At 41.1% G+C, this 27,069-nt stretch overlaps 3 protein-coding genes across 6 annotated transcripts; 1 reads left to right on the top strand and 2 right to left on the bottom strand.

Annotated features, from left to right (window-relative positions):
• Positions 1-9,342: 9,342 nt before the first annotated feature.
• Positions 9,343-11,739, bottom strand: gprin3b (GPRIN family member 3b). The gene is made up of 2 exons (XM_071911876.2): positions 11,151-11,739; positions 9,343-10,874 (listed from the first exon to the last, which is right to left on the bottom strand). Exons 1-2 carry the CDS (start codon positions 11,737-11,739, stop codon positions 9,343-9,345), a joined length of 2,121 nt encoding a protein of 706 aa, XP_071767977.2.
• Positions 11,740-16,475: 4,736 nt separating this feature from the next.
• On the top strand, positions 16,476-21,579 carry elmod2 (ELMO/CED-12 domain containing 2). 4 transcript variants are annotated; one of them, XM_071912393.2, is made up of 9 exons: positions 16,476-16,588; positions 17,647-17,794; positions 17,893-17,921; positions 18,434-18,531; positions 18,674-18,803; positions 19,368-19,501; positions 19,842-19,901; positions 20,092-20,225; positions 20,419-21,579. In XM_071912393.2, exons 2-9 carry the CDS (start codon positions 17,650-17,652, stop codon positions 20,574-20,576), a joined length of 888 nt encoding a protein of 295 aa, XP_071768494.2. In that variant the 5' UTR covers positions 16,476-16,588; positions 17,647-17,649; the 3' UTR covers positions 20,577-21,579. The 4 variants fall into 4 exon arrangements, with proteins under 4 accessions (XP_071768494.2, XP_071768468.2, XP_071768485.2 ...); XM_071912367.2 differs by having other exon boundaries at positions 19,833-19,901; positions 20,419-21,578; XM_071912384.2 differs by having other exon boundaries at positions 16,497-16,745; positions 19,833-19,901; positions 20,419-21,578.
• A 414-nt stretch (positions 21,580-21,993) lies between these two features.
• Positions 21,994-24,583, bottom strand: ucp1 (uncoupling protein 1). Its single transcript, XM_071911995.1, has 6 exons — positions 24,458-24,583; positions 23,944-24,148; positions 23,444-23,641; positions 23,050-23,151; positions 22,499-22,679; positions 21,994-22,105 (listed from the first exon to the last, which is right to left on the bottom strand). Exons 1-6 carry the CDS (start codon positions 24,581-24,583, stop codon positions 21,994-21,996), a joined length of 924 nt encoding a protein of 307 aa, XP_071768096.1.
• Positions 24,584-27,069: the final 2,486 nt, after the last annotated feature.

Below are 27,069 nucleotides of genomic sequence, written 5' to 3' on the forward strand. Positions count from 1 at the left end.
CTGTTTTGGAGAGGGCTGCTACGAAGTTGTGCTGGCAACCTCCCTGTGTGTTATATGGACTAACAAATTTCACCTGTGTTTCATTTGGCATGAGGGTGAGTAGATGATGACAGAATTTTCATTTTTGGGTGAACTATTCCTTTAAAAGTCGAACTGTTCGACTGTTTGAATTTACCAGAACACCCTATCGGTTAGTAATAAAGTCTCAGGTTATATTTGGGAGGGTACAACACTGTGGTAGGAGGGCCTTCAAACAACAACAAAAACACAGCCGAGGCCTGCTCCTGTGTTTTTGAATGCAGAAATCTCCACAGCGCATGCGTTGTGAGCCGTTGTTTCACTTGCTACCATTCAGCAACCCCTGCTGAACTTACTAGTCATATTATGCTTCAGTAAAGCAGAAATATTACACATTGATCCTTTAATTCCTTTTGAGGTGTTGAAGTTACAATATACAATGTTTTTTGAAAGAAAGGTTTGGTAAGCAGTGCCACTTGCTGTGATTCGTCATCATCCCTAATTACCTCTCTCATTTCATACAGTACTAATGTAGCCCCATAAGATGGGGATTAACTTCCTATGCGATATTGCATACAATGCAGAGTGATATGGGCGGCGTGGCAACAAAGGCTCTGAGGTCAGGGGTAATGAGTTTCACAAGGAGGATGTTCGTCTCGGGCTGAATCTCCATATGATGAAGCTCGATGGGGTTTTATAAGGACCAACTCCTGGATTCAGTTCAGATACATTAGCAGCTGATACAGAAATCTGTCCGTGGTTGCCTTTCCCTTTAATACTTCATTTCTCTCTGAAGATAAGGACTTACTTTCCTTCCATTTTCTCTCTGAGAAAAAGGGCGATGATGTAACAGAAGCTACTTATCTCTCCATAGGGACATTGAGGACGACAGAATTATTCCTTAGGCAAGAAGGAAACGGACAAACCCGTTGTCACAAACAGCCATTTTTCACAATGCACACACACATGCACGGCGGCGTGCACACACACACACACGCTTCCAATGGTGCCGTGAGATATGTTCTCCGCATTTATCCCATCCTGGCTCATCCTTCTCCACGGGCAGGCCAGGAGCGGTGGGCAGCTTGCAGCGCAGCGCCCGGGGACCAACTTCTTTTTTCGACCATCGCTGGTCAGGCGACGATCTTCTTGCATGTTTTTAGTGGGGGGTTCTTATCGGTGTTATATGGAGGAAACCCCAGGTGAGCACGGGGAGAACATGCAAACTCCACACAGAAAGGACCCTTTTTACGAGATAACCCACCTGGGCACTAGGCACCGAAGGCATGGGAGGAACATACCCCCAGTGCCAACAGCGACCCAGGCTGGAATCCCAGGAAACCCAGGACCTTCTTGCTGTGAGGCGACAGCGCTACCACTGCGCCACCGTGCCCCCATATTGCTATAAAGCAATGGCAGAAACCAATTGTATAAGACGTTATCGATAAATACTGCTGAAGATCAGGTTGTGATTTGTGGTCTGTCACTGCTGCCGTTTTAAGTACTACATTATGATGCAGTAAGAGTACAGCTTTGCAAACAGATTCTTCTCCACATAATACACCGACAACTAAGCAACAATGGGAACAAAATCACAATTATTTGTGGTATCTGTCAAGCAACAGTAACGTAACTTGTTATGAGATTAAATACTTTGACAATAGTCTAATCTAAAGAACATATGCTTTACCAGTGCGTTACTTAAACCTGCATAACTAAATGCGTGTTTGTATGAGTGTGTGTGTGTGTGTCTCTCTCTCTCTCTCTGTGTATATCACCTTTATCAGTGTGAGGTTTGTTTTGGATCTTCTCTCTCCACCAGGGGACCTATGATTTATGGGCACATCTGTCAGCCATAATAAAGCAGACTCTAATGAAGCCGGGAAGGTGACCTTTGTGTGTACGTGCGCATGCGTGTGTGTGTGTACGTCTGCGTGTTTTCGTGTGTTCTGAAACGCGGATCTTTGTGCATGTTTGACTCTGTAACAAAGGTTACAGGGGCATGGGCTTGTGAGTGGGATGGTAAGGCAATCAATGATAAGCTCTAACATACCTGGTGCACGCATGTATACGTGTGTGTGTGTGTTGTGTATGTCTGAGAGAGAGAGAGAGAGAGAGAGAGAGAGAGAGAATGAGAGGCATACACAGACAGAAAGACAGAAAGACAGCATGTTGATACAAAATGGTGAATGTTACAGAAGAGGAAAGGGGACATTATAGAAAATTGGAAATGATAGATAAAGGGACACACACGCACACACCACACACACACACACACACACACACACACACACACACACACACACAGCCCAACACTGCACCACAAACAAATGTAGGCCACATATTCCACTGGGAATGGAGCGGCCATCAGGAGGACGAGCCTTACTTCCAGCTATCTAGCTAATACAATATGGGGATAAATAAGAGGGCTGGAAAATAGAGAGGAGCAGTAGCAGGCTGTTTTAAAATGGAAATTCTGCAGAGTTGAAGCCAGGCTTTAATCACCTCGCCGTTACTGGCTTAGGGTGCTTCGTTATGATATCATCGTCAAAGAGAGAAGGGGGAGAGAGGAGAGTCTGGGACAGAGAGAAATGTGAGCTTGAAAGGAACATGGGGAGAGAGAAAGTTGAAGGGGAAGGCAAAGCAAGAGAGAGGGATGGTGATGAAGAACACAGAAGAAGAAAAGAAAAGAGCTGTTACAGGCAGAAAAAATAAAAACAGCACAGATTAAAAACGGAGATATTCAAAGACAGGCGAAATGAAAGAGAATGCCTGAGACATTCATTCCATCAGCCAGCAGTGAAATCAACAGTGTGGTTTTGGAGCCGGGCTGTGTAGAATTAAATGGCAGCACTATGATCACCAGCCATTACAAGGGATCCCTAATTACCCCACTCCAAATCTCAAAATATGATCTGTAAATAGTAATTAACACTTATCCCCATGATAAAAGTGTATCTAATGTGCCTCGAATGATCTGTGGGGGGAATAGTAGTTATTCTAATGACGGTTTGGATAATTGTAATGGCTTCTGTCCAAGCTGTGCCTGCATGGCTCCTATAACGGATTCTATATGAGCCGATTGTAGGAGCTGGTGGCGTGTTTGTGAAACTAACTGGGTCACTGTGAGCAGGTCTTAAATCCATACACCAGGAGAGCAACTTATCTGTAGGACTTTGATTATAGCTTAAAAATGTTGTCCAATTCCCCCGAGCATCCAAGGATGCCGTTATTGAGTTACACATAGGAAGGGTTTACAGCCAATAACTACGTTTTCTTATTGAGGGAAAGCATAATTCAGGGTATGAGGGAATGTTAAAAGACCACACACCATCAGTGACATGGAAAAAATGGACTAAGTCAGGCCAAGATAGTGTCTAATCTTTCCCACTTACGCATAATTTGATATTGCAAAGTACCCTGAAACATTAAAATGTTAGATGATGATAAATTACCCAACTGTTGATGAATACGGCCTCTCAGACGAATCAAATTTAGGCGCTCCACAATTTATGACCCTCTCTAAATCGATAGTGATCTGCAAGTCAAATTCCGAACCTCATGCATAGGTTTTTACTTTTGATTTACATTTAATTTCAGATCATTTCATTCATTCATTTCCAAGATAACACGCAAGATGACGCCTCGATCTTGCACAAGCATCTAGGAGAATGAGAACGTGACATGTCCTTTTCACAATGCGTGATGTCGCTCACCATCAATGTTGATTTTTCTCAGGAAGCGTTTTCCAGTCATTAACATTAACACCAGCCATTCTTCAGTACAGGCCAGAGTTATTTCTGTGCGGTGTGAATCCTCTGCGCATTGCAGCACATTTCCCCTAAAGCCCAGCTGCTAGCCCACAGTACCTGCACCATTAGTTTAAACATCTCTGCTCGTGTCAGGGGAGACCCTTGGGCTGCGGCGGCGGGGGCGGGAGCGGGGGGGGGGGGGGGGGGCTTCCTCTCATAGACAATCAGTCCTAGTATTAGCATCTGAAACAGCCGGGGTGTTTCCTTGTTAGCTGTGACACTTGATAGAGCATTATCTTACTCTCAAACTGGGTATTAGTGCTGTACTGTCACTGTCATACAAACATAAGCTTACTATAGTCAGTGTTTTTAACAGCACAATGTTATAGGCTGGTTGCGCTCTCTATGACAATGAAACATGAATGGCAACCCATGAAGAGACATAACATTACACTATAACATTAGGCTTTGACATATTTATTATGCAATTAGTAATTATGGTGTCATTAATGTTATCATATTTTAACAAAATAAAGTACACATGGCGAGGTGGGGCTACAGAAGTTTATATTCAAACCATCAATAATCTAAGAATCCATTATTTTTGCTGGGCATCTATGACTGGGGAATGAGAATGTACCTTATTGTACTTGTGGATTTTTTACTGAAACCCCGGATGTGACCTGTGTATCTATAGTGCAAAAAATGCCATGTGAGTCCTGTAATGCCTGCTCCATAGAATAATACAGAGTACAGGTATGCGCCACTGGCATGTGTTCATTAAAATTCCCACAGAGGGCATGGAGCACAGCTAGTGAGACGAATATTGAAAGCAAATTGAATACAGTCCTCTGGTAACTATGGCAGTGGGTGGTATTTGCCCCTGTGCCTTTGAGAGCCATCTTCATGTGCCTTGTCATTGGAATAAATCTCCCCCTGTGCTAACCACCGCCTGTGGCCAAATCTAATCTGCACTTCCAAATGGGAACCAGTCACCACGACACAGGGGGTGAGGGGATATTAAAAATTGAAACACTAGCTAATTAAAGCTAGAATGAAAGAGTCCGAATTAAGGCTGGTGACTGGGCCCACAGCAATGGACAGAGGCGGCGTATAAAGGGGAAAAAAAGGAGGCCAAATTCAGTACTTGACTCTACAGGATAGGTCAGTGATACACGTCAGTTTGGCACCCCTTCAATCAGTGGCTGTGATGATTGTCTAGTTCCTGGGTGAGTGTCTCTATTATCTCTCTTAAATGGCAGGGTATGGATGTAAACAGGGGGGGCGGGGGCACTTGACAAGGAACAGTATCACCAGAAACAATCTGAGGCTCCTATGCTTGTACAGATCTGGATAGGTAGGATGGGATAAGCCTCTGACTTTAACTATAATAGCTGTGTCCAATTATCCCAGTGGATCAAAAAAGGTTTAGGGATTAAGGGCTTGGTTCTGGGTTGTTTCTGGACAGGTTGTGACATTTCACGGCACAGAGACTATGGGTGAGAGGAGACTTTCTTCCTGCTATCACATCCTGACATTAACAGGAGGTGACATGCTTGTTAAGACAATAACAGCAGTCTCTTGAAATCAGTGTTACACTGGATGGGACAGAAAATTCACACTGAAAGGAGCATTAAAATGTTCACCATCAAACAAAGGTTTGCTCAAGATATTCCTCTGTGTATGAAGCATGTTAGTTCATGCAAAGCCTTTTGGAAGTTTGAATGATTTCATCATTTTATTAAACTAAATGATGATGGCTGAAAATAACAGGATAGGAATGTTATCCGGCAGAACTGGTCGTAACTCAAGAAAATATATCTCTTAAAGCCTTTAGGATACCCTTGCAATTAACTGGAAGCTTTAATTAAATTAGATGAGCAGACTCATCTTACAGCGGGCCTGGTCTGATTCTATTGCACTCCCATGCATTTGAAGGTTTGCTTTGCACTCAGTTTTGAAAAAAAATAAAATAAAAAATATGCTTCCTCTATCTGAAAAGCTTCAAAATGCATTTCCCTGATTTGTTGTGTCAACTGCCAAACCTGTTATAAACAGAGCACACTCTTCTTTCCTCTATGCCTAAATCCAATCAAAAGCATGAAATCAGAAAAACAGCCACAGAAAACAAATTTAAAAGATTGCAAATACAGCAAATACATTATTTTCCTTTTTAAACATGGATAATTTTTCTGAGGATCTGTCTATTACCCCAAGGCTATTAATTGCAATATTCACCCTTCTCAGAACCAATCTTGATTTGAAATTTAGTCTTTGTTCAATAAGCTTTGATAACATGGATATTTTAATAGGTGGTAAAATAAATAAATGCCACAAATAATTTCAGGTACACACTCAATTTGGGATTTTTAGTTTCAACATTGTAACAAGGTTGACTGCAGAAAATACATCAACAAATCCATTTGAGCAGTCAATGAAGCTCACCAAAACAAAAGCATTTTTATTTCTTCTTTGTCACTTTCTGTGTGAATGCCTTCTGACATGCAACTCTCTTCTTCATCTCCTTCCCAGTCACATAGTGCGTACTGAGGAAAACACACAATGTGAGTTCAGTGTAGAATTCTGTATGACATTTCTAGTAGATGAGATATACTGTATGAAAAAAGTCGCTACACAAGATGCTGAATGGTAGAATGGTACTCGCACTAAATCTATTTAGAATTGCTCTCTGCTCTCCCTGTTGTCTAAGCAATGCTCCCGATTATAGATCAGTAAATTGCTTAACAGATGATCTATACTCCAGCCCACCCTCGACTTTGTTGCCCCTCTCAAATGTAAAAGGCAAAAGGCAAAAACACAGCTCTTTGTCACTCAGACCACATATAGGTATTTTAAAGCAAGTCACTTGAAAAGTAGAGTGCAAATGGCAACTGAGCAAGAAGTCCATTGACTTAATGAAAAACAAAACACATCAGAACTCAGATTTCTGGCGTTGTTACCGCTGCAGCTGATTACATTGTAATGCATTTCAACCTGGACACATTCTACTGCCGGAAATCTCTAAACTGATTATGGCATCTAGATAATCTACTTGGGTTCTAGACCCATTACTACTTAATGAAGTAAACAGTTCTGTTTCCTTTGGAATTGTTTTGGACTATCAGTTCAGTCCACTATCAGTTCACTATCAGTCAGTTATCACGTCACTATTAAAGAGGTCCAGCCTCAAAACTGAAGATCTGAAACCATACAGAATACTAGAAAAGTTTGTAGCCCAGAAGCTCACTCAATATCTCAATTCAAACAATATCCATATCTGTATCCTCCAATTCAGCCTCAAACCTCAGCACTGCACTGAGATAACTAACCAAAGTTACAAATTAGCTGCTATAGCCATTGACCAGGGCTCTGCCTTTGGTGCAACCTTTGATACTGACATCCGTACTGTCTCCTGGACAGCACTGATGTCTTTTTGGTTCTGCTTTTTTGGTATCCGCAACACTGCTCTTAACTGGTTTCATTTATACCTAATGGATCCACATTTGTTGTCCTAGATGCTAACATGTCAGCTTGTTCTAAGTTATGTTTTGGTGTCCCTCAGGGTTCAGTTTTAGGTCCTATCTTTACTCTGCATACTCTTCTCTTCAACTCTTATGCAGATGATTCACATCTTTACATAGCAATAAAGCCAGGTGATACCATAACAGCTAAATTAACTTGAAATCTGTATTTTGAAATTTAAAAAATGGATAGTAAATGACTTTCCTCCTCTGTTCAATGCAGACCTGAAATGCACTTTTTAGGCCCTAAGCTGCAAGAACTAATTTTTCAGACTTCTCTCCTAATTTCGATGGCCGTGCACTTACCCCAAAGGATCCATTAAACATGTTGGTGTTATCTTTGATTCAGACTTCTCCTGTGTCACCACATCAAGGCAATATCCAAAACAGCACATCTTCTCCTTAGAAATATCCCCAGGATTGGGCATTTCCTCTCTGGTCTGTGCTGACCTAGAAAAACTGATCCACAGTAATGCAATGCATTATTCTCTGACTGCCCCAAGTCTGCACTTGGAAATACACTGCAATGCACTGCACTGGAAATACTCAACTTACTCAAAACTCTGTATCCCAAGTAGTCATGCGAACCAGAAAACACAAATGCATTATCCCAGTCTTACTTTCCCTTCATTGGATCCATGTAAAAGCATGCATATTATAAAGTTTCAGTTCTAACTTATAAGGCATTACATGGCCCTCCACTTTATCACTGATTTACTTACTGCCTACAGTCCGACCCGTAATCTCCACCGGCAGGATGTAGAACTCCTTGTCACTCTGCACATTAAGAAACTAGCTGTGGGCAGAGCCTGCTGCTATGGAGCTCCTTCCCTCGGAACAAGCTCCATGCCCTCGTTAGGGAATCAGACACTGTCTCACTATTTAAGTCCAGACTCAAGACCCATTTATTCAGCACAGCCTTACTGTACCTTAACTCTCAGCTGCAGCATGTCACTCTCTTGCATCTCTTGTGGACTGCCCTGGTATGGCCTGGCCATATCCACTAACGTGCATGTGGGAACGTACAGGCACACACACACACACACACACACACACACACACACACACACACACACACACACACACACACACACACACAACTTCTCTTGGAGTTTGTGATGTGCTTGTTCTGTCTCGTTTTTATTAGCCTTGTTTTTCTCTCTTTTTATGTCCTTTCATTTCTGTAAAGCGCTCTTGTGACAAACGTTTCCGTCTGTAAATAAACTTCAAAAAAGTTCAAAATTCTTAAGCAGCTTTAGAGATCATCAGAACTGTCATACTGACAGTATGACTGCTTGAAGTCACTGCCAATGAGTCAGGAAAAAAACATGTGTTAAGCTCAACCTTGTTTTTTTGTTGTTTTAATAGAAAACCAAGAGAACAGAGATTAAACAGGGTGCTTATATGCATACAGTCCCTTTTTGCACAACATAAAGAAATCAGTGCAGCAAAGGTTTCTTGATCAAGACAAAAAATAAAAATAACCCATTGAAAATAAATCTGCAATAAAATAATATAGCAATCTTATAAATATAGGGCCCCAAAACACCTCATAAACATATACCAAATGCACCAAATGCAATGAGACGTTGACTTGATATATAATTGCACAAATATCTTGTAAAAGGTAATATACTGACAGTAAGTAATATGTATACCCCATGATCAGTGCCATGTACTGTGTAGGTCTGGACTTCATTGCGGGATGTCATACGACTGCCACTGGAACTAATATACATGCGTTTCACTATTATTGCCTTTGTCATTTTAAATACTGTTAGAAGTTTTCTCTCTTTTTATAGTATCCTCTATTTCTAGAAAATAAGTCTTGAGTTGTTCATTTTCTGTATCTATTTCCTACTTTTGTCTGCTTTCTTGGATCACAAACATCACAAATGAGTGACTCTGTATACTACAACATTCCAATATGCTTACAGAGATAGCTGTCCCATTAATGTTGCACTTGGCATTGGAATCATCACAAGGGGAGGACAAACATTTTGACCTCTAGGAAAAGGGAGGGGTCTGACTCTGGCTACCTCTGTACTCCACTACTCGAGCACGGAGGAGGGAGGGGGGCGCACACAGCAGTTGGGCCGTCTGACATTTTGCAGCATTGACCTGAAAATGTTCTGCTGCCTCCTCTTGTTCTTCTTGCCATGTCGCGGCGAGTCGACAGCAGAGATAGACTTCCGGATGGAAGTCCGGACAATGAGCTTCCTCTCCTGCTCCTTGATTTTACACTGCAAATGACTCTGAATGGCAAAGCCAAGGGATTCTGGGTCCACAGACGCCCCGTAGACCTCCCAAGTCATCCCTTGCTCATCCCACACCACGTCGTGGACGCTCTTCCCTTTCTGCTTCCCGGACTCGTCATCCTCCTCCTTGTTTCTCTGTGGTTCCAGCTTCTGCTTGCCAGATTTCGTCTCCTTTGTCGATGCTTTAGCTCCAGCTTTGGACTGCTCTTTTTTACTGACAGACTTGTTTATAGATGGGTTTGACTTACGTGTGGTGTTTGTTGCTGTTGATGTTGGCAGGGCCTGGTTGGGCTTGGTTGTAACAGTAGCCTTGGACGGGGCAGGAGGATTATTACTGTCAGCAGATTTGGACTTGTTAGCGCTCGCTGTTTCTGGGGGTAATTCTGATTGGGAAGAGGGAGCTTTAGTAGAGGCTGTTTTGGCTGCAGGCTTCTGATCTCCAGGTTTACTCTGAGAGTTACCTGCCTTGTCTTGGTGGTGGCTCACGCTCCCCGCTTGCTCCTTCTGCGTGCTGGGTTCAATGTTGATTTGATAAACTGGCTGCAGAGGTGGAGGACCTCTCTGGATGCTGCACAGAGCTGAGCCCAGCTCTTTAGGCTTGGCCCCTAGCCTGGCGTCTTGCTGCAGGGACATGGCCTCTGTGTGGAGAACCACGCCAGCATTTTGGTTGGGGCACAGCCCGGCCTCTAGGGTGAGTCTCTCTGACCTGGCATCAACAGAGGTGGATAGTGAACCTATGTGAACCTGTGAGGGCACAATCTGGTGGAGGCCCACACCGCTGTCCACCTGGTAGACCACAGCCAGGCTCTGGGCCTCCTCCCTGGGGACAGCACCGGTGCTGGGCCTGCGAGGCATGGCGAAAGGCAGCAGACTGGGGCTGGTGGACACCGCCTTACTGCATGTGTTAGCTACTGCCTGAACCTCCACATCTTGAGACTGCTTGGCTGGGCTGGCTGACAGGGAGGAGGTCATGGTGGAGGCCTCCCTGTAGAGCTTGCACTGAGTTTTCTGCTGCTGCTGCTCCCCAAAGACAGCTGTGGCAGTCTGGCTGGCTTCCTCAGCCACCTGCCCATATGCTGGCATGTTTTGTATAGCCTGCGGCAATGTGGAGGACTCCTTCTGTGAAGACGCTGGCTGATGTTTATCTAAGGAGATCTGTGTATTCTTTACTGGTTGCAATTCCTTCTCTGGATGTATGGAACTTGAATTCTTACTTGTAAGCCCAGCCTCTGCGTCTTGGCTCTTAGGTGGAGGTGCGGTGGCACTGAACACAGCTGCAGTTTCCGTGCTCTGTTTAGTTTTGGGTGACTCTTGCATTTTGTATTCTGTTTGAAAAGGGGCTGGTGATAATGTCTCAAGGGTGCAGGCTTTTAAGACCTGCTGGGGGCATTGTGATTGAGCAGGGCTGGTGGCTGAGCTATGTGAGTGCTTATTTATATGATCAGGCTCTTTATATTTCAACGGTACATCAGTGTCCTTGTTTATGGCGGCTAAAATACCCTCTTTGTTACCGTGTTGGGGCGTCGGCACTTCAGATGCTGTGTGTTTTGATTCACAGGCGTTGTTAAGCTTTTGATTATTTGGAGAGACATATTTACTACTGTCCCCTAGAGGTGACTCTTTAGCTGAGGATGTGCCACTGCCCTGCACTATAGGCTCTGCACAGCCCTTGTCTGCTGCACTTGGCCCTTTTACTCTGCAGTCATTTGTCTGCATGTCAACCTTTGTAACAGCAGATGACAGACCAGCCTTACAGATATCCTTCTCCTCAGCCAGGCTCAACATTCTCAAATTAGCATTGCCATCCCTCTGGTCCTCTCCTGCCTCACTCACACCTTGATCTGTCAGAGACAGGTCTGGCTTCTGTTGGTCTCCACCAATCACAAGCCCCGACTTTTCCTGGTTTCCATTGGCTGGTACTGGCATGTCTGACACAACACTTCTAACTGGTTCCCCTCCCTTGGAAGCTGTTTGGGTATGTGGGAGGGTGTTAGTAGGAGCAGTAGTCAGAGACAGGTTATCCTGTTTGTGGTCTGTGGAGGTAAGGGTGGGGTTTGGACAAACCTGAGAGAGGTTTAGGTTAGGTTCTTTAGCCCAGTTGGCATTAGACTCCTTATTGCCCAGCGTGTCCACCACAGCCAGCTGAGGCACCATCTGGACTGTCACTGTCCTTTTTGGGTTAGTTCCCATGCTGAATTCAGTGCTTTAGTCTTTAAATACAGTCGTAATCCAAAGTTGGAAACAGGTGTACGATATGCTATCAGTCACTTTGTGAAATTCCCTAAAGGAGGAAAATAGAAATAGTCTTAGTTTAAAAAAAGCAGTGTGTGTTTCACTACATCTAGATCTAACAGCTCAGCAATATACATTTATAAATGTGCCACTGCTCACACATTGTAGAAACGGGCAACCACTGACAAAAATAATCAGACTAAAATGATAAACATGCATTCAGACAATCCTTGTTAGAATGAAGAACAAAGGACAAGAACAATCAATTAAAAGAACTTTGTCTAATTTCATCACAGCTTCCCAGTAAAATTAAGATGACCTGTGAATCCAAGTATAATGATCAAATTAATTAGTTAAGATACAGTCGTAACCATAATACTGTATGTCCAAATCAGATGTAACTCAGAGTAATTCTAAATTAAAATAATTCCAAGCTACAAACCTGTCTGTCATCTTTTGATTCAGACTATTTTTGTTATTATGAACCTCTGTTGAAGGTTTATATATATATTTCAAATCGTTTGGTCTAATCAGGCCACTCGTGGGGGAAAAAAAAGAATAACTAGGAATAACCACTACAGCAGATGCCAGAGTGATGCATCCTTAAAATAGTTTCTCAGACTCCAGCAAAACAAAGTTTACAGACTCTTCAGCAAACTACAAAAATAAGAGTGTGACATGGGTTGAAAGTGCCTGCAGACAAAGGATCTTTCTGAATAAAAACTGAAGTGATAAAGTCCCACATTTAGTGGAATTTCATCGTGTGGCCCACAAGTCTCTTCTGGTCAAAAAATCCCTTTGTCTGTGTTTGCTTGGCAGTTCATTAAACAATTCTATTCTGAAGATGGCCCCTTATATCTAAAATGATGAGTGTTATAAGGAGATATCAGACATAATTAAATTGATACCATTTAATCTATTGATGTTCACAGAGGGGACCAACCAATGTGATTTTTGTGTGAGCTCATAACAGTTTAGTTGAATGTTCTTTACTCTGTTCTGTGATACATTGCAAGGAAAACAATTTATCATAACATTGTTATTATATAAAACAACAATGTCTTTTACAGATTCTTGTATAACACAATTATACAAAAATGATACAATGGCATAATATTTATCTAGAATTTGCATTTAAAACATTTCAGTGTATCTACTTAAGGCAAAACAATATCAATTTCATTTCAGTTTCTAAATATAATTCTGCAAAATGCCAAACAATTTGAAAATGTCCCCTGAAAACAATCACAGTTATTCATTAAAGGTCTACTTTTCCATTGCCATGGCACTTTTAGTGAAAAACAAACAGATGAGGTTTTTATAAGTGAGAGAGGCACATCCTCAGCTTCTCTTTTGTCCCATAATCAACCTAATGAAAAATATATTCTAAGCAGTGATATGCAGTGTCACCAGTCTCTTCATCCTAGGCCTCATAAGTCTCCATTTTAGTGAAAATCCAACCTGCTTCCTAAAGGTGTGAAAACATCTATTCTCCCAGTGATTTGTCAGTAACAGCGCTTGTAGGAGACATCTGTAATATCTGATCCTTTAGAGTGAGACAAATGAATGGCCCCATGACCAAGACTTTAATCATCCATAGCAAACTATACTTAGGCTACAGAGGGAGCAGACACACACCAATTGGTAATTTAGTGTTCTACAGAAAGCACCAATTACCATTTCCATTTCATTGTCACTACTGATGAGCAACTCAACTCCATTCCACATAATGTGCAGTTCATCTATCTCCATGAAGCAATGTTAAACTCAAGCTTATCTTTTGAGTTATTCCCCTTGCTCACAACAAAAAGCATCACCACAACTCTCCAGATTGCTCCTCTTTGGGGAGTGACAGCAATAAATAGAACAGGTTCAGCATTGGCCAAGTCGTCTCTGTAATATTTCTTTCTGGATTATTCAAATCAGAAAAGAGATGGGGATCCTCATTCTTCTCACCATAATAATCAGTCTCTTTAGGGACTTTAGCCTTCCTTTTATGGAAAATGCATTGATTTGAAAGCATAACAACGCAAGTGTGACTTGAATAAAACTGAAATAGGCCCATTTTAGCTCAGGCACAGATGTAGCCCAATTGTGTCTACCCTCTTATACGATTTATCAGGGTGTCTGTTGTGAAAGTGCAAACATTTATGGAAAGGATAATTAGCTAGTCAACAATTAGACGCCCTAATTATAGGGCTTCTTGCGCGCATCAGTTTAGAAATAACATGAGCAGTGGACGGAGTGCATGCAGAATATGAATTCATGAAAAATGGCAAAAGATCACACACAGTAAAGTGATCCAGACGTCCTATCCATGTCAATTAAGATCTATGTTACACCATAGCCTACATTCGCCTTCCTATCCCTCTCTCACAGTTTCAGAGACCACCGGTATTTGGTGATTTGATTTGACCTTGCGGATGCATTCAACATCTGACACGAATGAAAAGACAGTCAAGCGAAACGGGGGAATTGCTTACCTTGAGAGACGCTACCTCCCGTGCATGTCATTTGGGTTAAATAGCTGCGATGGTTCGGGTACCGTTTGCGCGTCCGTGTCAGTGAGATGAGGCTAAACCCCAGAAATGAATATGGAAAATCAACCCAGTGTCGGTGACACCAAGCCACGCCTTCTATGGGAATATGGGTCTTATTATACAGGGATATTGATCTTCCATAGGAGAGGGCGCAAAATTCAAGCACTCTGACTGCGCGCTATGAGTCACGGTCGTCCGAGGGATCCTTCACTGAAGTCCTTGTCTGAATTTATTAGTGCAAAAAAAAAAAATTGTCTGGGGAAAAAAAGAAGAAGCTCGACCTATCACCCTCTCTTTTGGCTTTGGCGCTGTCCTCGGGCTGTTTCGACAGACTGAATTGTTTCAAAGTGCGTTGTGCAGAGACACGAGATAAATAGGCTAAATGAATGGGAGACACGATAAGAAAGACTGAAGATCATGTTTTAAACAGCCGCAGGCATCCATACCTATAGAGTCACTTCTTGCAATTTAATTTGATTATTTAGAAATGTAACCTAAGTCCCAACAAAAAAAAATCTCTCGCTATAATTTTCATATAGGATATTATATATAGGCTACTTTAGATTTTCAGTGACATTTGTATCGTATCTTTCTAATAATGTTAGGATTAGCAGCCTGCAGTTCTTTTTCGTAAGGGGGGAAGACATGATAAGAAATAAAATCAGGGTTTGTTTCTAAACAGCCTCAATCATCCGTACAATAGATTAATCAGAACAATTTCTGATTAGAAATTAGAATTTCATGTCTAAAATTTAGATCTTGTCCTGTAGCTTACATTCTAAAAGTTTTGCTCTATGATATTGCCTAAAGGAAAGATGTGCTAAATAGCAATTTTGTCCTTTTTTCTGCGGGACATAAACGCTACATCTGTAGTCCTACATTGCCCAAAGGAGAGAAAAAACAGAACAGTCTCATTAAGGCCCAATTGCTCTGCTGACTCAAAGAGCTATTTCAATATACTGTACCCAGAGGTTTATCTGCTATCTGATCTATTCAATTAAATAGCTGGGATTCACTTTCATCTCTCCCATGGTGTTTGAGGAAAAAATATCATGTGTTGTGTCGGTGCAGTTCTAACCAGTTCGATTATCAGAGTCAACATCAGCCTTTAAATGTCGATATTTCCTTTGCTCAAGCTCTGAGACTGTTGTTCTAATACAAATTGTTACTTTGAGGATTTAGTCTTCAAATGTAGGTGTGATCCAGGAGCTCTTGTAGGAATGCAGTAGGCTAATTGTATGGGATGGACCTCCTGCCCTTAGAGCCCAAAGGGAGTGATTAGGTGAGAAGACAGACCTCTTCCCTTCTCTCAGAGGCTACACCATGCCTTAATTACTGTCGAGTGCACCATTGGAGAGCAACTTAATATAGGCTATGATTTGTTGTACGGATTTGTTGATGTCACAGCCTTTGGCTTCAGAGAGAGGGCTTCTGTACAGCCGATTTAGAGAATGTGGCACTGTTGGCATTGAAAACTATAATCTATAACGATAAAGAACAGCCTGCTCCCTGTGTGTGTGTGTGTGTGTGTGTGTGTGTGTGTGTGTGTGTGTGTGTGTGTGTGTGTGTGTGTGTGTGTGTCAGTGACATGATTAAGTGTGCAGTCCATCAGTCCATAGGGGTTTTGGTGCAGTTATAGTGTGAATCTGGCATCATCTTGTGGTTTAATTGGGAAAAGCAAATGCTCAGGCAGGAACCCATGAGCTGAAATGTCAACAACGATTATCAGATTGCGGGTTATGAAAATCACTCCACTGACCTAGGTCTGTTCTAGCTGCATCAACTACATCATTTTGCATGAAAGGTTGACTCCTGAACTCCAGCTGCAAAAAAACACAAGTAAGGTTTGGGCACCTTTAACATTTTTCACCAGTAGGTAGCGCCGCAGCAACATTAAAGGCTGACCTGGGCTGTGTTCAAAGACATCATGCTAACCAGCGTTCATATTTAGCTGCACCTAACTATCTTGCTTCGTGACAGCCAATTTTCTTTGCAGAAAATTGAAAACTTCAAATCATAAAAAGACAATTTGCATAAGTCTCTAAATAATATGTAAGTATGCAGCCTAAAGAAAAACCCTTGCATCTGTACGGTTCTTGACTTTTCTAACATACCAATGCAGCTGTGTTTCTGAACGTAACCCAGACAGAGTGAATGAGTGGTTGTTGTCAACAGAAACGCTGCTAACGCAACTACACCGAGGTAGCTAGCTAAGTTAACTTTAGTTATATCTTCATCTCTGATAACGTTGTCTCCGCGAAGAGAGGGTAACAATCACAGATTAAATTGAGCTACTTGTTCGTGGTAAATATTAGCAAGTAAATTAAAATTGGTGTGAGCGACCTAAGGTTAGTCACCTCGCTAGCTAGCTAGGCTAACATCATGACAACCTGTTGTCTGTGTAGTTGACTGAAACAGTCACCTGTGAGTTACTAACTTAACAACGTAAATGTTAACTAGGAGTTTGCAACCTAAGTTAACTTAAGTTTGTCTTTGTGTGACCGGCCGATTTACTAACCAGCAGGCTAACGCTACTGAACTAACAGTTAGCTGTTAGCTGGCGTTATGAGAAGGGTTTCTGTAGCTGAATGAGCGCTTTTGTCTGGAGTTAGCGTTGTGCTACCACAATCCTACTGTCCTGGCTGTTTAACCCTCTAATATTTTCTACAGCCGAAACCAAAGTTATCTTCCTTGATAACGCCAACTTCACTATTCCGTTAGCTAGCATGCTGGCTGTCGTTTGCATGTATTTTATTGTTAACACCAGATCAGATAGTCTGTTCATTCAATCACTTATTCATTACGTTGGTTTTGAATTCACAGCAGTCTGGCTTCACCGAACATTGGCCATTGTCATTCGAGCCAATGTTAACAAATACTGTAGATCGAGACAAACTAATCTTATCAGCTCTTCTCAATGATCAGATTTGTGTGCGCAATAGCCAGTGAGTTGTTTTTGAATGGTCCTGTGCATTAGGGTTCAGCATGTATTTAAGACAGATGAGGAATTAAGATAGTGGCATATTCTCTGTGCTTTGATCACATAGGTTGGCGAGCTAACTAGGTTTAAAAGGAATATACTGAAGATACCTTACAGTTAATTCATTGCCATGTAGTTTGCTGATGCGTAGCTAGCAGGACATTTCTTTACAGTCATAGAATAGGGAGCCATGCAAAATGTATGTTAAAGTAATTGGCAATGAAAAGTGCTGTCCAGCCAGGGACTTCCAAAAGGCATTGAATAGCCTAAAATAGGCTATAAGGCTTGGTTGTTCTGCCTGAAGTCCATCAAGTGACTGATGTCTTATTACTGTTCACATTGTAGAAAATGCTGGGGTATATCTGGCAGTATTTCTACACATCCTTCCTGAGATACTGGCTGAAGTGGGTCATCAGACTTGCAACTGGGAAATGTGAGCTGCAGAGAATATGCTCGGGGTACGAGCCAGGGGCAACAAGGACAACAAAAGCAGGTGAGTCATCTCAAATCTGGCCTAGATTTGCAGATTACCATGTCTTTTTCCGTTGTTTGTGCAAGGTGTACTTATCTATCTGTTTTGTCCCATTATAGAATACTCTCTCCAGTCATCAAAGAATAAGGTAAGAAGTTGTTACCAGTGTTTACTGTAGATTTGTTTTTTTGTAGATGTGGGGTGTAGGGATAATCTTGGTTCAGGGGCCCATCTTAATTCCAGGAAACTAGATTAATACAAAAGAAACACTAGTTACTTTACTACTACTGAGATGGAGCTATTCACTATCTTTTATGATCTTAATCAATCAGGCTTTATCTTTCACCACACTCACCCAACTTGGATAAACTGATGACTCCACTTATTAGTTATGATTATAGCTAGGTAATAATTTTCTGATAAACAGTCCATTCAGTGACAGAAGTCCATGGTCATCGTTTTCAGAGTTTTTGAGGTTGACTTTGAATTGCCTTTTCACCTTGGCTATTTGATAGCACAGACTACAATAAAGACCAATGGGTCAGTTTTCTGTCTAGTAGCTAGTTATAACCATGCACTCCTTCATTTCCCCCTTACTTTGCTCTGACCACCCTGTTTTCCCTCACTCCATCTCTCCTGTCTCACTTTCTTCCTCTGTAGGTTTTAAGAGATGCTTTGCAAACCAGCAAGGATAATTTGGAGCAGTGTGTGGACCAAGTCATGAAAGAAAAGAGTGTCAAACCCCAGAAAGATCCCATGTAAAGTTACTTCTTATCTGAAATTACTGTTATCTAGAGGTTGCTTATTACCTCCAGTTATTTGATTTCCAAATCATATTCAGTTAAGTGTGATTTTGAATGGTTTGTATTAATTATTTGTTTCATTTCCCTACTTTTCTAGGTTCAAGGAAAGCCTACACCTTTGTCTATTACAGATAACAGGATACAAGAGCCTATACACATCTGTGGAAGACTTGAGAAAGGAAGTCTTCAACTCAGAGAAAGTAGAACATGAGGCCATGCTTTTGAAGGTTTGTGCTCCTTTTTCGGGGTCCATACATTATTAAATGCATTATTAAATAAATTGATGTTAAGGTGTTTAGCCATGATACCCTTCTTTAGAACTGAGTATAAGAAGCTACCACACGCTTACTAAAACAGGTGCTGGAGGGTTATGTTTTACAGTACATCTTTAAGCCTTTATGGATTTGAAATTTGGCGCTCACCTGTAATACGATGTGAAATAACAGTTGATCGAAAGCTATTTTCCAGGGGCTTTAATAGCATAAACATAGCTTATGACTAAAAATGACCTACAAGATGGACACTGAGAGCTGTTTACGCTAGATCAAGAGAAATCACATGTATAGTTTTTGTGAAATGAAGAAATGTTATTTGGCTTAAAGTCATGTTAACCATCTAGTTAATCAGTACAATAAAATTATTTAGATTTGGGTAAGATATTGATTGTGAACCCAAAATGTTATCCACTACTTTAGATAAAATTATTAGTCATCTTATGTGCACCTCAGCCATCTTCAATACAGTGGCAATGATAGTTACTAACTCTATAGTTGTTGTATTTGTACTCTCAGCTATGGGACCTGCTGATGCCAGCAGTCAAACTGGAGTCTAGGGTAACCAAACAGTGGGGAGACATCGGATTCCAAGGAGACGATCCCAAGACTGACTTCAGAGGAATGGGCATGTTGGGCCTAATCAATCTTGTGTGAGTGTCTCTGAATGAAGACGATGAGAGATTAGTTACAAAGAAGTACAGATAATATCACTACTGACCATTAAGCGTGATTTGCCAGAAAATTGTTAAATGAGGAGCAGCAGGAGCCTTTCCACACCCGATCTCTCATAAAAATATCTTTATACATTATTTAATTCATATCAATGCACAATAACATTCAGAAATGTAATTATAAAGTTAATATAAGTTGATATAAAGCTTGTAAAGGTTGTCAGCCATTAGGCTATTAAACCATATGTGAAGTGTGTGATTTCTTTACAGTGAATGATAATTTTACTGTAATGTTTTTGATTTGTTCCAGTTTTTTCAGTGAAAACTACACAGAGGAGGCTCGTCAGGTGTTGTCCCACGCAAACCATCCCAAACTAGGGTAGGAGACTATTAAACATATGACATCAGCATATTGTTTTCAGTAATATGTGTCATATATTTGGTCTTCATCAAATAATTGTATTAAATCACCATAGACTTTATTGAAACAGAATCAGATATTTCATGGTTCTCATGGTACACTGTACACTACACAAGTATACTACTCATTTGAGCTGTACATATTTCAGGTATTCATATGCCATAGTTGGGATCAACTTGACAGAAATGGCCTACAGCCTCTTGAAGAGTGGCGCTTTGAAACCCCATTTCTACAATACAATACTGGGGAAACCTGAGCTCCCACAATTTCATCAGCTATACTGTGAGTAGAAATCACTTTATTCTTTATTGTATACCTCAGATTCTTTACATCTGCAGGTCTGTTGAAAGTGTGTTGTTTTATTTGTTTCCTCAGAGGACAAACAAGGAGTAAATATTGCAGGAGAAGGAGAAATGTGGTTGGTTGGTGCTTCTAGAAAAGAGTCCTTAAACCTCCATGTTTGTTCCCCCTGCAGGTTACCTGGCATACGAATTTGATCAGTTCTGGGTGTCAGAGGAGCCAGAAAGCATCATGCAGTTCAATCACTACAGAGAGAAGTTCCACAGCAAAGTCAAGGCACAGCTCCAGGACCCTAATGTGTCCCTCACATTGACTGTCCAGCCTAAAAACTAACTTTATTCAGGAATAATCTCCGACCACTTTCGTCTTGTATGAGCAACCAAGAAGGCACGGTCTGACCAATGCTGCCCAAATGCTGACATCACCAAAAAAGCAAGCTGGAGCTGGTCGGACCACTGAAGCGTTCCTCAGAAATTCAAATAACTAAACCCTCTTTCATTTTTTTTTGCAATCCATTAGTCACAGTTTGGTCATCTTTTAGTTTCACAGTGATAGTTAGGGGTTTTACAATAGAGCACAAATGTACCACCCTATACCTCAGAAATGATCATTCCAGTTGTTAACTGTACTAAATAAAGGGGAAATGAGAACTGCTGCAGAGGATTAATAGTGATTTGGGGTGCTCTAGTGTTTTTTTTTCTTTTTGTAAGGGTTTGTGCACTTTTCAGCAAGCAGGCAACCAAATTGTTGCAGATGAAGGACAGTAATAAAATGAGCGTTATTGAAAATTGGTGGTTAACTAGGCTTGAATATTATGTAACCTTGTTTTGAGCTGTCTTGTGTGTATTTATGTAACAATGCCTATTTGTTCTCACAATTGTCCTGCTCAGGAATTTGATATTTATGTCCAGAGTCCAAGGCTATATATATGACTGAAATAGGGAATAATTTGCATTTTTTTGATGCTCCATTGTGGTGCCCTTATCTTAAAAATTGTGCATGTTTTAATGTGTTTTTGATACCATTAATTCCATCTGTATTCTGTAATATAGGTGATGTGGAAATCATAATGGTTGTCTTGCACCCCATTTCACACATTTGTATGTGACCCAAGACTGGTATTTCAGTTTCTTTCTTCTTTACCTTTTATTTTTATGCTGTGATTTGCTTTTGAGGAGGATTTGTAATAACTAACACATCTTGCTCAAAGTTAATAAATACACATTTTGATGCTTTTATGTGAGTGTGAGGAGGAGAGAGTCCAGGCAAGAGGGATTATCTAAAACAAACAAAGCAAAACAAGCACAGTTTGTGTAAAACATTTTTTTATTTAGGACTTACATAAATATGCTGTTTTACATTTTGGTAGGGACACCCATATTATTCGGTCATTGTATGTCAGTGTATTGTGCGCTTGCTGAAGCTGCCCTGAAATTTGGGATTGACAGATTTGGAAGTACAGGTCTTAAAGTGCAAATGGGTGAAAACAACCTGGTGTTCATATCATTCACTCCCACAATATTTGGAATGGGCTCTATATGACATCATAAATATGAAAAGAGAAATACATTTCTCTTTATGTAGTATCAGTTCAACATATAGTTACATATAAGGTAGACTGTCCATCATTCCTTTTTGAACAAAGGATTTGCTTCTTTTTCACCACAGGACAAGAAGATTGTTGAACAAAACTGAAATCAATGTGGCTGAGGTATTCCAGTCAAATCGACTTTTGTTTGAAACAGGAATTTCAGTTGGTCTCCATCTTCTTCTTGGTGACCATCATGGCCCTCTTGATTTGCTCAAATGACACAAACATCACTACGTTCCATGATCCCAACCTCAAAAATGAGGGCACAAATCTGCAAGGAAAACAATGGAAAAAAGAGATTGGTTAGATTACACTGAGTTCTAAAAGTTGACATTTTTACCCACGGCATAATGGAATAAATTCAAATATTCTTAAACATTATAGAAGAGAAGATAAAAAGCTGAAACGCGTTGGTGGTAAAGGCTTATTAATATTGTTCACTGCAAAAAATGTGCCTTTATTATTTTTTATTTTAACTTTTTTTTTTACATTTTACATGTTATAGTACTAGAGGCCATGATCTATCTCTCTTCATATTCTTTAACACTGTTGCCCTTTTACATGAGGAAACTGCTTATCAAGCCTTTTTTTGTGTGAGAGAGAGAGACTGTGTGAATGTGCGTGCGCGAGAGACGAAGACAAAGAAAGACAGAAAGAGCTTTACCCTTTGTAGAAAGCCGTCGGCCCCTCTTTGGTCAACATGGTCCAGGCACAGTTGATAGCACTCTTGTACTGGCCGGGTGGTGAGTTCATGTACCGGGTTTTCACCACGTCCACTGGGGAAGCGATCACCGTGGTGACGAAGCCAGCACCAAACGCAGAAACAAAGTGGCAAGGCAGATTGTCTGTGGGGAAGAATTTGAAAAGATATTTAATAAAACTGAATCAAGCCATTAAAGAGATAGTAACTAAAAGGCCTTTGTTATTAGCTGAGCAGTATAGAAAACCGTATCAGATTGTGTAATCGTGTGAATGGGGCAATATAAATCATTGAGATAAATGTGGTATTAACTGAGTACAGCACTCCGCTGAGAAAATACACCATGTACTGTACCAGTGTGTATTCTGTTATCAGCTACGGTGGATACAAGAGTCAAAGGGGCGAGAGGGTGTGTGGAATTCTGCCCAATCAGCTGTCTCTCGTTGGGATTGTGTGTCTGTATGTCTGTGTGTGTGTGTTAGAGCAGGCACACATGCATGTACACTCTCACTCACCCGACATCAGGTTGTGTCTAAGGATGGCCTCTTTGATAAGGTCATAGGTCACCAGCTCTGTGCAGTTGACCAGCGCGTTTCTTGTGATGTTGGGTAGTGTGCCTGGAGAGTTTAAACAGGAAACATTATAACAATAATTGATATGATACTAATGCCTCTAAATACACCTTTAACATTGCCACCAATTAGCATGTGAGGGTGTAAAGCTTTGAAAGTTATCACTGAACAGCATCTGCCATATATCAATTAAAATATACAGTGGAAAAGAGCATCTGGGTCTTGTGTTAACTTGAGAAGACGTTTTGTTTTGAATGTCTTGCACATGGCCATTAATACCCAGAGAATAGCTTCTTTGGAAACATGCGTCTGATCCAAAACCCATGAGATGCCGCACCTTTCCAGAGTCCGCGTAAGCCCTCGTTCTGGAAGATGTGTTTGTAGGCCTGCATGGTGCCGTTATAGCGGCGAGCCACCCCGTCCAGGTTCACCTGGGCCTGGAATCGAACCTTGACCACATCAGTGGGTTGAGCGAAGGACACAGCCATGGCCCCCGTGGTGCAGCCAGCCAGGATACGTATGAGTACACCCGCGTCTGAAGGGAGGGGGGGGGGGAGATTAATGAGCATTATGTCCTGTCTGGGTCTCAACACAGGAAACTCTTTCTAAAACTTGAAATAGACTCTTGCACTCTGTCTTCTTCATTCCCAATTAAATCTCTTAATCACACATCCTCTATCATACATACATCTTAAATCTTAGGGCATATGTTTATGACAGTGGGGACACCAGTACATAACAGTCTATAAAGCTGTCAGTTTTTTCATATGCACCTGTCACCAACAATATTCCAGTGTGCGAAATGCATGTGCATGTACTGTAAAAGCAACCACTTACTCTCTTTGTCACCGGTGTAGAAGTTTTTGACGTTGTCGTAGAGGCCGATTCTGATGGAGGCGAAGCACAACTGTCTCTGCAGCCCAGCTATCAGCCCGTTATACAGAGACCTGGGCCCTTCTGTTCGGATCATGGTGCTGATTGTCCCAAACACCCCCCTGTAGCGGATGTTTTTGGTCGCCTCCACCGCCTTCTCTCCCTGAATCTGGGGGTCGCAGATTGTAATCAAGGCTAAGACCAACTTTACTAAGTACAGGACAAACGTGGAAAACTTTAAGACTAAATGGCACACCATTATCCACCATCAGACAGTGTTCCTAAGTAGTATATATCCGAAGAGTTATAGAGATATGTAGAGTATCTACAGAAAATCATGACAAAATATTATCAAATGCATTACTGTGAACATGGAGAAAACATGTAGCAAGCAGCCATCAGCCAGTAGGTCCTGTGATATCGGAGATGAATGAACAAAGGTTTTCTTCTTCCTTTGTCAGCAGAACTGAACAGATACCTGCAGTCTGACTTTAGCTGTGTCCAGAGGGAATGTGATAAGGTCAGCGATGCAGGCGGCTGCTCCAGCGCTCATCATCTTCACCCCCAGTGGAGGGGGAACGTCCGAGGGTTTGAGTCCCACCATGTTTCCTACTACTTGGGGAAAAACTACGCACAGACATGCACACAGACACACAATCAATATGTGTTACTGTGACCTTATCTGTTAAAAAAAAAACTCCATGTGAACATTAAACTCATATGTGAAGCTTTCATAAATCTGTATAAATTGAGAGCTGAGTGAATAATAATATCTCTTATCAGCTATATTTGCCTAACTATCAAAGTGTAGATTGATTTATGATTAAAAACATAAAACAGACATGCACTTACATTGCTTGTCTAAAATTTAAGATTCCTTTTGATCCAGGCCAGATTGTAATCCATAAAGGGCCCAACTCCAGAGAGAGGAAAGATGCTTCTTCTGCTCTGTATTTATATGATTCCTAGCTGAGTTTTTTATGACATCCTCAGAGAGGCGTTACTGTGTACAGGAGCTTGGGTCAAATCAAAGTCCACTGTCTGTCAGAAAGTCAATGTTCAATTTAGCCCACAGTGGACTGCACAACAAACACTTTTGAGAAAAGCAACTATTTAACTTCATCATTCTAGAAATGGCCATAAGGACACAAAACCTTTTTTTGTTTTTCCCCAAATGCAACTTCAATATCTTTTAATCAAAAGTTTGGTACCACTTGTAAAATGTCCATAACCTATCGTTGTTTGGAATGTGTTTTTTTCATCCCTTCAAATATAAATCAACATAAGTCTCATATTCACATTCAGTTTATTAAGTATGGTTTTGGAAATACCAGTGGGTTTCCCCTGTGCTCTGTGTCTGGCACAGACTTCATAAAGTAATTATTTACTTCATTACACCAACTGTCTGCGCTCAACAACAGTCATAATACGGTGCCATCAGATAGGTTAGTGGGAGGTTAGTCTTTACTCTTAGCCAATGACAGCAAGCTGATTGGCTAATAGCCTTATAGCCAAACCTCACATCAGGTTGCCCTTTCAACTCTATACTAGAGCTGTGTTGTATTATCATGTGTCCATTTCTTCTTTAGCTACCATCTGTCACTACAGGACACATGGTGGCTAAAATAAGTAGCTGTGATTACTTCACTGCCCCACTGTGCTACATAGTAGATTCCAGCCAATTACAATGTGACTGCTGTTCAGTTGTGATTTCTAATTGGCAGCCATCACTTTTCACATACTGTATTTGTGAAAGCGGACACTGGTAAAAGAAAATAGTGGGGGGATAAAGCAGGTGGGAGAGTTGTGACGTGAACTAGTGGCTGAAGTTCATTTTGGAGCAGATAAGAAGAGCCAATTGCGTCACAGCGCGCAACAGCTCGGCTGTTTTGGCCCCCCATTGCGTAATACCATTCCCCAATACCCACCCACAGAGCTGAGATACTCAAACAATATGAAAGCCATTACAGTGAGATTTTGTGGTTGAGACAATTAATATTTAATCATATCAGATCATCTACTCAGCACCTGTACATATAGCCTGAGATATGACTTTAAAATCTTCTTAACCTCATCCTGTTTTCCTCATACTATTCCAGTCAGTTATAATTAAAAGGACAAAGGGCCGTGTTATAGCCACTTGTGCGAGATATAGTGAAACTTGGCAGGAGAATCAATCATGAAGAATAGGAGGATGCTTTCATCCGCGTGTTATATAATCTGTGGAAAGGTTAAAACACAGTGAGGCTGACGACCTAGTGGACTTGTTAAAATGAGATATCAGTACCACTTGATTCATCCTGGTCTATTTAGCACACATTGTTTCTGATAAATTAATCATTGCTAGCTTTGCCATCTGTCTGGAAGGGGATGCTTGCACAGAATCCCTATGTTGAACTGGCAGCAGGGCCAATTCTGAGAGAGAGCTGTGATTGGTCAACCTTGGCCACACCCCCCCGGTGTTTGGCCCACACACACAGAGAGAGAGAGAGAGAGAGAGAGAGAGAACGAAAGAGAGGCACTGTGAGTAACTGTGATTTAACACAGTCATCTGTTAAGTCACATGTTGCTGTGTTAACACTGCCAGCTTCACTAGATTCACACTACACTCTCACTTTGTGAGCTTGGAATTAAGTTTCTATCTGGGTGGAGAGCAGTTCTGAGATACTGAGCATTTAAGACTTGACATACCAGCAGGCAAAACTGTTATGTACTTTCTATCTTTTTAAATATTTAACCCCAAAAGGTTCTTCTCAAAACAAATTTACAAAGTGCTTTACAGAAACAAGGAAGTAAAACAGAGATAATCAGACAAGGAAAAACTAAAAGATAAAAGACAAAAATAGAACAGAATAAAGCAGAGACAATACAACAGAAAATAAATGAGAGCAATAAAACCACAATATGCCAGTAAAATAAAACAATTATAAAAAGGATTTTCTATTAAAGGTTTTAACACCACACAAGCATAAAGTAACATTCAAAGATCATGAATGAAGTCAGATAGAAACCGTATAATTCCAAGCTCACAACTTATTTATGACTCTAGTTGCAGCAGGATAGACCAGGATAGAAACCTCAGTTCCACCT

Source organism: Centroberyx gerrardi, chromosome 3 (assembly GCF_048128805.1).
Source record: "Centroberyx gerrardi isolate f3 chromosome 3, fCenGer3.hap1.cur.20231027, whole genome shotgun sequence".
NCBI lineage: Eukaryota > Metazoa > Chordata > Actinopteri > Beryciformes > Berycidae > Centroberyx > Centroberyx gerrardi.

Bases quoted from the DNA above. Each gene is read 5' to 3' on its own strand.
- gprin3b (XM_071911876.2), bottom strand. From the start codon at position 11,739: ATGGGAACTAACCCAAAAAGGACAGTGACAGTCCAGATGGTGCCTCAG. The intron at 10,875-11,150 runs GTAGTAAATATG...CTTTTCAAACAG, and splicing joins AGAGTCACCTCTAGGGGACA to AATACAAAATGCAAGAGTCA.
- elmod2 (XM_071912367.2), top strand. From the start codon at position 17,650: ATGCTGGGGTATATCTGGCAGTATTTCTACACATCCTTCCTGAGATAC. The intron at 17,795-17,892 runs GTGAGTCATCTC...GTCCCATTATAG, and splicing joins AACAAGGACAACAAAAGCAG to AATACTCTCTCCAGTCATCA. The intron at 20,226-20,418 runs GTGAGTAGAAAT...TTCCCCCTGCAG, and splicing joins ACAATTTCATCAGCTATACT to GTTACCTGGCATACGAATTT.
- ucp1 (XM_071911995.1), bottom strand. From the start codon at position 24,583: ATGGTGGGACTCAAACCCTCGGACGTTCCCCCTCCACTGGGGGTGAAG. The intron at 24,149-24,457 runs GTATCTGTTCAG...TGCGACCCCCAG, and splicing joins CAGCTAAAGTCAGACTGCAG to ATTCAGGGAGAGAAGGCGGT. The intron at 23,152-23,443 runs GTGCGGCATCTC...TAAACTCTCCAG, and splicing joins CTTACGCGGACTCTGGAAAG to GCACACTACCCAACATCACA.